General features: G+C 51.9%; 1 protein-coding gene across 1 annotated transcript; it reads left to right on the plus strand.

The window, feature by feature from the left end:
• Positions 1-910: 910 nt before the first annotated feature.
• Positions 911-10,605, plus strand: CONPUDRAFT_168597 (uncharacterized protein; the record flags this gene model as incomplete). The annotated part of the gene is made up of 7 exons (XM_007774992.1): positions 911-1,205; positions 1,260-4,357; positions 4,411-4,485; positions 4,552-6,557; positions 6,612-7,281; positions 7,330-9,283; positions 9,341-10,605. The coding sequence occupies 7 exons, from the start codon at positions 911-913 to the stop codon at positions 10,603-10,605; spliced, it is 9,363 nt and encodes a 3,120-aa protein (XP_007773182.1).
• Between the last annotated feature and the right edge of the window lie 60 nt (positions 10,606-10,665).

Below are 10,665 nucleotides of genomic sequence, written 5' to 3' on the forward strand. Positions count from 1 at the left end.
GCCCATGTAGATGAAGCCTTTCGCGAACTGTTTCCGATTTTATAACTTCGTCATCAAAGTCCTACAGCGAATCTCAGCGACGGGATGCACGGTTTCGCGCGATTGCTGGTTGTTTGTCAATTCGTTCGGACTTCACCTGGCGTCGTCTGGGTTCTGAGCTTGAAGGTATGTAGTAATGATTATTAGATCTTGTATCCTTCCGCCTAATTCGTTGTTATTCTTCAGACCTACATACAGCCGCTTTTAGGGTACCAAGTGCTACTTTGTTTTCATGACGGTTCTCGACGGTTATAGGGTATAACTTTGGGCTTGGCTTGCCATCCGCACTATGAATGAGTGCACGAACAATGGACTACCACATCTGATACTCATCGAGCCGCGGCAACTTGCAAAGAACCTCGACCGAGGGCGTCGTTGCGTATCATCTCACCGCCAATGGAGACGGTGTTCCTCCACTTTGTCCCACCAATCCTATCGTGATATGTTTTGTGCCTGCGTGTCTCGTTGGCCGATTCACTTTTCATAAGACGCTCGTTCTACCTTCCGATCTCGTTGTTCTTCTCTTTCAACCCCTTCACGTTGGTGGATTTATCGCTGGCTCAAATTGCCGTCCAATTTGTCTTTCGTTGGGAAGCGGTTCGCGATTAGTTCGCCAAGCACGGCGCTACCAATAGCTCGGGTCCTACTCCTTCCGAAAACAGCAAGGACGCGTTCGCCTTTGCAGCAATCGCGCGTTCAATTATGGTAACTAAGCCCGAATTTTTTCAAGCGCGCGTCCTTTGTGTACGCGTTGTTATCTGGCTCTTTCCGTCGACCCTGCCAAAGTTGAAAGAAACAACATAAGATGCTCAGCCACGTAAATTAGGTCGTTGCTGTCCTCTCCCATCCCAGCCTTTTACTCCCAGCCACTATGGCCGATCGTGCCAGTGAGGACGAAGGCCTAGAAAACCTACGTTACATCATCAATCACCTGTTCCTCCCTCTCAAGCTTCCCCAGTGTAATGACCAAAGCGCGTCTAAGGTCACTGCTTTAGCATCTCAAGCCTACCAATGCGCCAGATCTTTTAGCTCGGTTGTCAAGCAAGAACACCAGCAAGCCTGGAAGGGTATCACTAGCATGTTACATGACCTGCACCAGTCGTGCTCCATGGACCATCTCTCTGCAAAAAGTGTCCTTCAACAACTACAAAGCATGCGCGTAGGAGGTTAGTTCAATTGTGGCATACTGTCGAGCGTGATTAACAGGAATCCTCGCCCAGATTCGCGCATGTATCTCATTCGCCGCCAGAACGCAGCAGTGCTTATCCGGCGCGAACAGAGCGAGGTCGTCGTTGAATCGTATGAAACATCTCCATCCACCGAGCCGGTCTTAGACGCCGTAGGCAAACTAATCTGTTCTTTTCCGGGGCCCGCGGTAACTGTACCTCACCCTGTTTGTGACGATGGCAAGTTTCTGGCAGAGCTGGCCAACTTCTTGCAGGCAATGGACATGGACGAGTTCTTGGATGCGATTCCACAAATCACAAAGGCCGGATCTCTCGTCCCTGAGCGGAGGGATACTACAAACCCTCGCTATATCACCGAACTCTTGACAGGTATCTTACTTGGTGTGGGCAAGCCTGCCAACGTTCCCCGTATCAGCAAACGCATTGGAGACGACGTGTTGTGGCTACATGCGGATCTCCCCTGGAGGCGAGCGCCCCTTTGGCTCGCTATTCGGGTGGCCATCCAATCCACTTTTGCTAGACTCCCAGACGGACAAGCCACATACAAATCGTTCGTTTTATTCTTGCTAGCATCGACCCTTGAGGGTGCTCTTCGCGACCACAAATCTAGCTTCTCGGATGACAATTTGTTCTGCATGTCTGCGAAGATAAGTCGCCGACTCTGGAAGCTCGGCGCGCAAGCTCCTCCGGCCCTCGCAGAGCTAACGTGCAAAGTCGCCAAGGCTACCAGAGGCGTTCTAGAAGCCCGTCATAGCAAACTTGTCCCGGTCCCCCTCCCCGCACTCAAGGTGACTGATGAAGACCTCACCCGCGACAGCCATCTGTCCCTTCCAAATAGTCGGGCTTATATCGATCTTGCTCTGTCGCAATCTGAAGAAGTAAACGCACCCGCTCCATTCAGTCCTGACCACTGCACACGAAGGCGCCGCTTCGCAAGTTTCGTTGCTTGGTTGCCTTCACAGCTCTACACGTTGAACGACGAGGACAAACCCATTGTCCTAGTTGATTTCGAGCAGTCTGTCCATCACTTCGCCGACGTTGAGGCATGGCGGGCTGGCATAGAGAACGCAGATACTGCAGCTAACCAGCTGACGAGCTGCATGAAATCATACTTCAACACTGCTAATGTTCGCTACAAGGGCGATCCGGAGGCCATGTCAGTTATGTATCTTACGCTACTTCTCCTCTGGGTTGCCCTGGACCGTATCGTTCTGAAGCAGATTCCACTCTTGGGCGACTTTCGCCCAGAACTAGAGACTAAGACATTTGAGCCCCTTCTCCTACGCACTGAGCGCGCGCGCAACTTACTCAAGGTTGCTCTAGCTCACATTACCAATCGCCATTCCGAAGCAACTAGCGACTCCGTGCTCCAAGGAGATTTGGGCGCGGAATCGTTCCCAGTTCGCTACTTTGACAACTCGACGGCATTGCAAGATCTCAAACAGCGGATTCGGAACGACGCCAAGGCTGAGAAGCAGAAGACACTGATAGAACTGCAGCAGAAGACAGAGGAGTATCGCAATCTTCAGCGTCGAGCTCTCCGGTCGAGTCATGACGATCACGAGTACTTTCGAAACCGTCGCCTGCCCTGCTCGAAGTGCAACTTAGAGGAGCAGATGCAGCGCATGTCCATCAGCATATATGAGTGGCCACTGCCATCGGACGACGATCAGGCCAAGAGTGCCGTTTTCGAGATCGCTTGTCCTCTTCCCTTCGCTGCATGGCGCGACGCGACTTATTTCCTGATGTCCGACGTGCTCTCGCCTTCAGGGGTATCTATTAAGGGTGGAAGGTGGCACGGGGTTCTTGATCCAGCCCACGATTCTTCTTATGAACCGCTCTGCAAGTATGCAACCAACCCCTTGTCTGTTAGGCGCGTCACCATGGGCTCGACAATCAAGTCCTTTCTGCAGACCCACTACCAACACGGATCTCTCCTGCTCAGTACCTCTCCTACGGCCGACAACGTCATTGTGAATAATGGCCTACGGTTCCATCTCTTTGAGACCCATGGAGGTGAACAGACGTCGCATTGTTTCGATCACCCCGACATCACCAACAGCTGCACCTATACTGTTCCCCAAGGCTTCTATTCAAATCTGGCGTATTCTCTCAAGGGCACTACCCATTCTCCCAACGCTGTGATTGCACGACAATCCGAGTGTGACAAGGGACTGTCCATTCACGAGTATTGGGCATACGGGAGTCTTCGGAGTGGGGCGCAGACTCAGTGGATGAACATCCTCCGGGCCCTCCGAGGACGGTCGCTCAACTTCCGCCAGGAAGAAGTATATCTTTTAGGTGTGCAAGCTGCACTTCAAGTCGGACCCCATCTCCGGGACGATGATCAGACGTCTTACCCTTGGCATATCATTTTGCAAGACGAGACGTTCTGTTTATCGCTGATTGGAGAGGCCAACTCCCTACTCGAGGAGATACAGGATAACTGGCTCGAGGTGTTCACCACAGGCCTTCTCGTGGATGTACTCCTGAGAATGATTTCCTCGTCGAAGACCCAGTCCGTTTTACACGCGGCCTACGCAACTCTTCGGTGTGCTCGAGGCATTGTATTCACATGGCTTGAGGAGCTTTGCCAGGCCCCAGATCGCTTAGACAGCTTGGAGACGCAGTCACGCATTCGCGATATCGCCGCCGTCTGTCTGACAACCTTTGACGCGGAGACTCGTCACATTGCGTCTCTCCTATCTCCATCCCACCCCGAGGACTTGAAAATCTACGTTCAGTCTTTTATTGTCCTCCATGACTACACGCCCGGGAAACTGGCCAACCTTCCAGGACATTCTAAGCGACTGCTCGCCCGCGTCAGGCGCTCTGCGATACTCTTGGAATCCTACATCTTCGAAAGAGTTAATGCCAATCGAGCAGGTTTAGACCAGGCTATCCGGGCCGTTTGGAGAGGTTACCGTGCCAATGTCGAGCAGCCGTGGGCGCGTTTACCCACCGCGAACTCACGTTGGATTACGTGTACGACAGCACCCACAGCACAACAAGCGTCTCAGACCATCCATTATAACCTTCTGAGCGGATCATTGCTTGTTGATGGCCAGTCTCTTGGAAGGCTGCCTGCATCCATCACCGGGCATGATATGTATTCACAGCTGTTTGCTGAGGTACGCTGCTCGCCATTACCATTCTAATATCCCAAAACTAAATAAACCAACAGCAAATTTTGGAGGTTGTCCCCAGCGACCTTCCCGGCATGAAGTATGCGACTCGGGAGATCGTGGAGGGTTATCAGGTTCGCGTTAAACGTCACTATATAACAATCTAACATAGTACTGATATGTGGCATCTGTATTGTCAGGTCTTCTTTGGTCTTCTTGGTGGCGAAGCTAGTAGCGAACCCTTGATCAAGGCCAAGCATGTTGACAATGATGCCATACTTCAACTCATTCCGTCTCCAAAGTTTCAAGGAGATCTTCCATTGCCCCTCGTCCAGAACCATGTTCATTGGCTAAATCTCACCACACGCACGATAGAATTACGGCCCAGCTCTCGCAAGTGGGCTGGTCTTTATGCCTCGGACTGGCGCATAGATTACGGCCCACATTCAGCCCCCATGATGCGGCAAGCTGCGTCCGGCTCCCATTTTTATCTTGTTGATCCGCTCAGCCCTACGTGCCGTGCGTTATCCACGTACCTCCGCCCCATCGAATTACCGTCATATCAGATCGTGTCGTGTACAATGGGCTCATCACCAACGTTGGATGCCGAGTTAGCTAGGTCTGGCTTCCTGTTCTCACTCAACGCGCAGCAAGAGCTCCAATCTCGAGAGTTGAGCGACTTCGTCATTGATACCAACCAATCTACCGGGACAATGATCGGCCTTCAGAACCAGCTGGTCCTCGCGCCAAGAGGCAAGGCCCGCTCTGGAGGAGAAATGCGTCGTGTTATCATTCCGAGGGGTACCATATCCTACGAAATGTCATCAGGCCATACCGAAGTCACCATCGGAAATCCAGAAGACGTTGAGAGAGTCTCTTACGATATTTACAAAGTTGAAACGGACCTTGGTCGCCTCAAGTTCTCTGGTTCCGCAAGCCTGACATCGTGCCTCTCCAAGGTGTACCTTCACGCATTAACCGCCCTCTCCCTACCTGATCAGCTGACTCAGCGCACGGGGACCGAGGAAGCATTGCGAGAACTACGTTCCGCATCATGCCTCTCTTTCAGTGCTCTGGGTGCAGAGGATGACAAGTTACTCCAGCAGATTGCTGAGCTCACACCACGTCGGTGCTATTACCCGACAAACATGAAGCGAATGCAATCTGTTTATTGGCGTCATCTGTCCCCACTTTCCCAACATGAAGGCTTCTTACAGGCAGTCAGCGCCATCCGAGCGCATGCAAGCCGTATGGAATCTCTCAGTGACTCCCCGCGTCCTCGCGACGCCAAAGATACAGGGAGTGGTGATGGACATCTGCTTCGGCGAGCTAGCTTCCGCAGAATGGCTTTCCAGCGGGACGGATTTGCGAGCATAAACCTTGATAAGGGCAGTGCAGACGTTCTGTATCTTTCTATTGACCGCGTTCTCCGCGATGAGACAATCCAAAAGATCTCCTCGACTTCTACCATGGTGTCTGGCTGGTCCTTCAACGTGTCAGCACCACTACCAACAGATTTACTTGAGTCGCTCAAACGCATATCGTCCGGAACGTCACTAGCGCCTCAGAATCCGAGCCTCAAATGCTTGAGCTATAGTCGTACTTGGCTCGCTCCCCCGCACGAGACCTGGATCACAGCCTTCGAGCTCTGCCGCAAAGGGCCCAACAAATTCCAACTTTTGTTCACCTTGCCATCGATGGCATACTGCCACCATTACGAAAATCGTCAAGAACTCTTATCGGCACTGTATTGCACGGCCATGCTTGCTAGAAATTTCCCAGTATCTTCTATCCCCACGCAATCGTCACACACTCTCGATGACGGAACTCAACTAGACCGGAATCGCTTACAGATGTTGATCTCTCGTCACTATCGCCCGATTTTCAGTACCCCAGAGGCATCTTGGGTACGGGACGGTACCGAGACCTACAAAGCTCTCAAACGCCGGAAGGAACGATCCTACGCAGACAAAACGTCAAGGTTGAACACTGCTTTGCTCAATGCGTTTGCCTCTCAGTGGAATAGGAGTGAATCACCGGGTCAGCCCGAGGGGAGCTTTTCTACCTATATTCTGATGGACTCCCTGTTACCAGAGGTCCGAAAATTGTTCAACAGCTGGCAGCGCAACCGCAGGCTCCGCGAGCACGCCAATAACGTTCAAAACAAATTGAGCCAAATTCAGTGGGACGTACTCATGAACGAACCGTAAGTATCGATGGAACTACGGTATACCAAAACTTATCACCGCGCCGTTTTTAGGTGCTCCTTCACGACAGCGCCCAGAGTGAGAAACCCTGACGCGGCGAATGGCATATCTTACGACGCTCTATTTTCACGACGGGCTTGCCAACTCTCATTACCGGCCGTTGCTCTTCCCCTTCGTTTCTCCGACGAACACCAGGTCACTAAGGCAGCAAGAGATTCTAGTTTGAGGTTGCTTCTGACCAGGCTCCGACGTCTCTATCGGGGTGCACCTTATGAAACGTACGTCGAAGGCCTCGAAACTAGCAGAGTCGCTCTTGAGAAGCACGTCACGAGTCACTGGGACCCGGATGAAGTAGAACTCAAACTCCTGGCTCAAGAGGACCTACAGCTATGCCAGAAACATTTCACTTCTTCATATCGCGCGCTCATTCGGGCTTCATCGCCAGCTACATCATCCGAGAAGGCGCTTTTCTACTCAGGCTTATGGCCCAGCCTATCTGTCACTTCGCTTCTTGGAAATCTAGCCATGGAGAAGTTTTCTTTACTTGGTGATGAATGGGCCGCATCGCTGGAAAACTTTGCCAGGATAACTATAGCATTCCAAACAAGTCGGCGTCGAGCTTTCATGATCGAGCACTGTCAGTACCAGGATCTGATTCGCGACTTGGACCATACGAAACAAGGGAGTTACTTGAAGACATGCCCTGATTGGCTTCTCGTTCAGGTAAAGCTTTATTGAATTTGAGCTAAACTCAGACTAAAGCAGATTTAGATTGACGCAGATTTCACGCTCAGGGATGTTCAATACCAGGTTGCGGACCAAATGATATCGGAAGGTTCCGACCAGAGCATCGCCCTCCAGCTCAACATGGGCGAAGGGAAGTCGTCCGTCATTGCCCCCCTCGTGGCTGCTTGGGTCGCGAACGGCAGCAAGCTGGCGCGGATGATTGTTCTCAAGCCTTTGGCTCCCCAAATGGCTCAGACCATGCATGATCGCCTCACGGGGCTCGCCAATCGGCGACTTTATCATCTGCCCTTTTCTCGCGCTACCAAACTTGACACAGCTATCTTGAAGGACATCGAAGATATCTTACATGAGTGCATGGCAAAGGGTGGCGTTCTCATCATCCAACCCGAGCAGATCCTATCACTCAAGCTCCGCACTATCGAGTGCCAGATGTCTACAGATTTGTCCTTATGCGAATCAATGACTCGGATCCAAACCTTCCTCTTCCAACATGCCAGGGACATGCTCGATGAGAGCGACGAAATTCTCCACGTGAGATATCAGCTCGTCTATACAGCCGGAGACCATCAACGGCTGCAAGGTCACCCGCATCGATGGACAACTACTCAAGAAGTTCTTCGGCTCACTCGCGATCACCTGCGGCAGCTATCGACCGAGCTCCCATCCGCATTCTCTGCTCAAGGCCTTGCCGGAGCCAATGAACATGAACAGGCTGCATTCCCTCGACTACGATTGCTCGATAGCCCGCCGGAGGCTGCTGAAGAGCTACTGAGACGCATTCTCGACGATATCATGTGCGGTCGGTTGTCGACTTGTAACATGGTCCACTTCCATGAGACGGAAAGAAGCGTCTTGTTACGCTTCATCTCCAAACCAAAGGTTTCCGAAAGGGATGAGGAGTTTTTGCAAGATATGAGAGAGCGAGGAGCAGCCGACGACATCTTCTGGAACTCGATCCTGCTTCTCAGAGGACTCATAGGTTTCGGGATTCTTACATTTGCACTGAAAGACAAGCGGTACCGAGTAGACTACGGCCTTGACTTACGGAGGTCTATGCTGGCCGTTCCGTATCGAGCGAAGGATTCTCCTTCTCCCAATGCCGAATTTGGCCACCCCGACGTCGCCGTTCTTCTGACGTGCCTCAGTTACTACTTCACGGGCCTCTCAGAAACGCAACTTGAGGCCTGCGTACGTTTCCTTGGCAGCCTCGACAACCCCCAGTCCGTGTATCAAGATTGGACCTCCCTCATTGAGCTTTCTGAACTTCCCCAATCTCTTCGTTCATTCAAGGGGCTAAATTTCGAATCCGCGGAGCAGCGAAAAGTTATTTGCCGTGTCTTCGGTCACAACCAGGCCACTATCGACTTCTATCTGCGCACAGTCGTCTTCCCCCAGGAAGCAAAGGAGTTTGAGAGCCGACTGGCCTGCTCAGCCTGGGACATAGTAGAGCGCAAAGTTAACATTACCACCGGCTTCAGTGGGACCAATGACTTCCGGCACCTCCTACCAACGTATATTGCACAAGAGGACCCTGACCACCAGCTCTCGACCAACGCTCGTGTCCTCAGCAATATGCTGCGCGAAGAAAATGACCACTATGAGACATTCCCTTTCCCCAACGGTCTTCAGTTTGTAGAGAAGCTATCCAAACAGACGCCTAGGATTCGCATGCTGCTTGACGTTGGCGCGCAGATGCTGGACGTTCAAAATCGGGACTTAGTTGAGCATTGGCTTCGACAGGAGCGGGAGGAAGATACCATTGCAGCCGTCTATGTCAATGACAAGGATGAACTCACTGTGTTATATCGAGACGGGCATGTTGAGCCGCTTTCGAGGTCTCACGTCAACCAGCATCTTGGGAAATGTATCATCTACCTTGATGACGCGCATACGCGAGGAATTGATGTCAAGCTGCCGGCCGGTTTCAGAGCTGCCGTCACCCTAGGCCCACGGGTTACTAAGGATCGACTGGCCCAAGGTAGGTCAAACTCGCAACTGCATGCATCACAATGACTCTGACGTATCTCATCTTCAGGTTGCATGCGCATGCGTCGTTTGGGTGCTGGGCATACCATCTGCTTTTTCGCCCCTCCAGAAATTGAAAGAGGAATCCGACGCGTAATGAAGCGGGGATCTAATCAAATCTCAGCTAAGGACGTGTTACTCTGGGCCATCGCGGAAACGTGCCAAGAGCTCAAGACAAGGGCGCTTCAATGGGCTCATCAGGGTGTTGATCACCATACCCGCTATGATGCGTGGGCTCGCTTCCTTGACACGGAGGATCTCGATCCGCCATCGCTTGATCATCTTCGAGCGGCGTGGCTTCAGCGAGAGGCACGTACACTGGAGGAGATGTATGGGATTCACGCAAATGCGCCGACAGATCCCCTCAATGAAGCCGCAAACATACCCGAGATATACCATCGTTGCCTACAGCTAGGGTTGACGCCCTCTGCGGAACACGAAGTTAGACTGGACGAAGAACAAGAGAGAGAAGTCGCACATGAGATTGAGCGCGAAGAACAGGTCGAGCGCCCTCCTCCCAAGTCAGCCGCAGAACATCGACTGCACTCTGATGTAGTGTCTTTTATTAAGACGGGTCGTCTGCGGTCGGGATCATCCGCGTTCGTCAAGGCTTTCTCATTATTCTCCGGCACTCCCGCTGAGTTTCCTGATGGATGGACGGGGAAGCTTTGGGCTACAAGAGACTTTGGGATCACTGTCGTCTCAGATGTTGCAGAGAAAGATTTCTTCCGTCCCATTCACTGGGTCCTCTCCAATCTCAGCTCAGCAGCCAGTGAGGGAGGTACGATTTTTGTCATCCCTAGCTCTTTTGAAGTGAACGCGCTCCTGCCACGCATCATGAAGTCAAACAAGGTCCACCTACACGTCTTCACACCGCGACTTACGCAAGAGATACAGCCCTGTGACGACCTCAGCCTTTTCAGCATCCCGCACCTCCCACCATCTATCATCGTTCCTCTCGCCCTCCGTCTTCAGCTCATACTTATTTCTGGTCAACTTTACCTCAAAAGCCACGAAGAATATATAGATCTATGCAGGTTCCTTGGCGTGGTTGCAGAAGATATCGCGGATCAACAAATCAGAGCCTCCCCAGATGGTTTCGTCCAACCTTCCCAACGTCCTGAAGGGGTTCGTGATGAAACTCCATTCGCCCACACACCAATTGCAGCTCTCGCTGAGCTGATGAACATTCGCCGGAAAGGGATGACTTTCGATCAAACTCATATTGGAAAGATTGTCAATGCTAGACCGCTTTCTCGACAAGATTTCCGTTAGGATGGTGAGCCATTATTTCATATCCATGCCCTAAAGGTCTGACTCAAGACATCGCAAACT

The sequence above is a fragment of the Coniophora puteana genome (genome assembly GCF_000271625.1).
Source record: "Coniophora puteana RWD-64-598 SS2 unplaced genomic scaffold CONPUscaffold_13, whole genome shotgun sequence".
Lineage (NCBI taxonomy): Eukaryota > Fungi > Basidiomycota > Agaricomycetes > Boletales > Coniophoraceae > Coniophora > Coniophora puteana.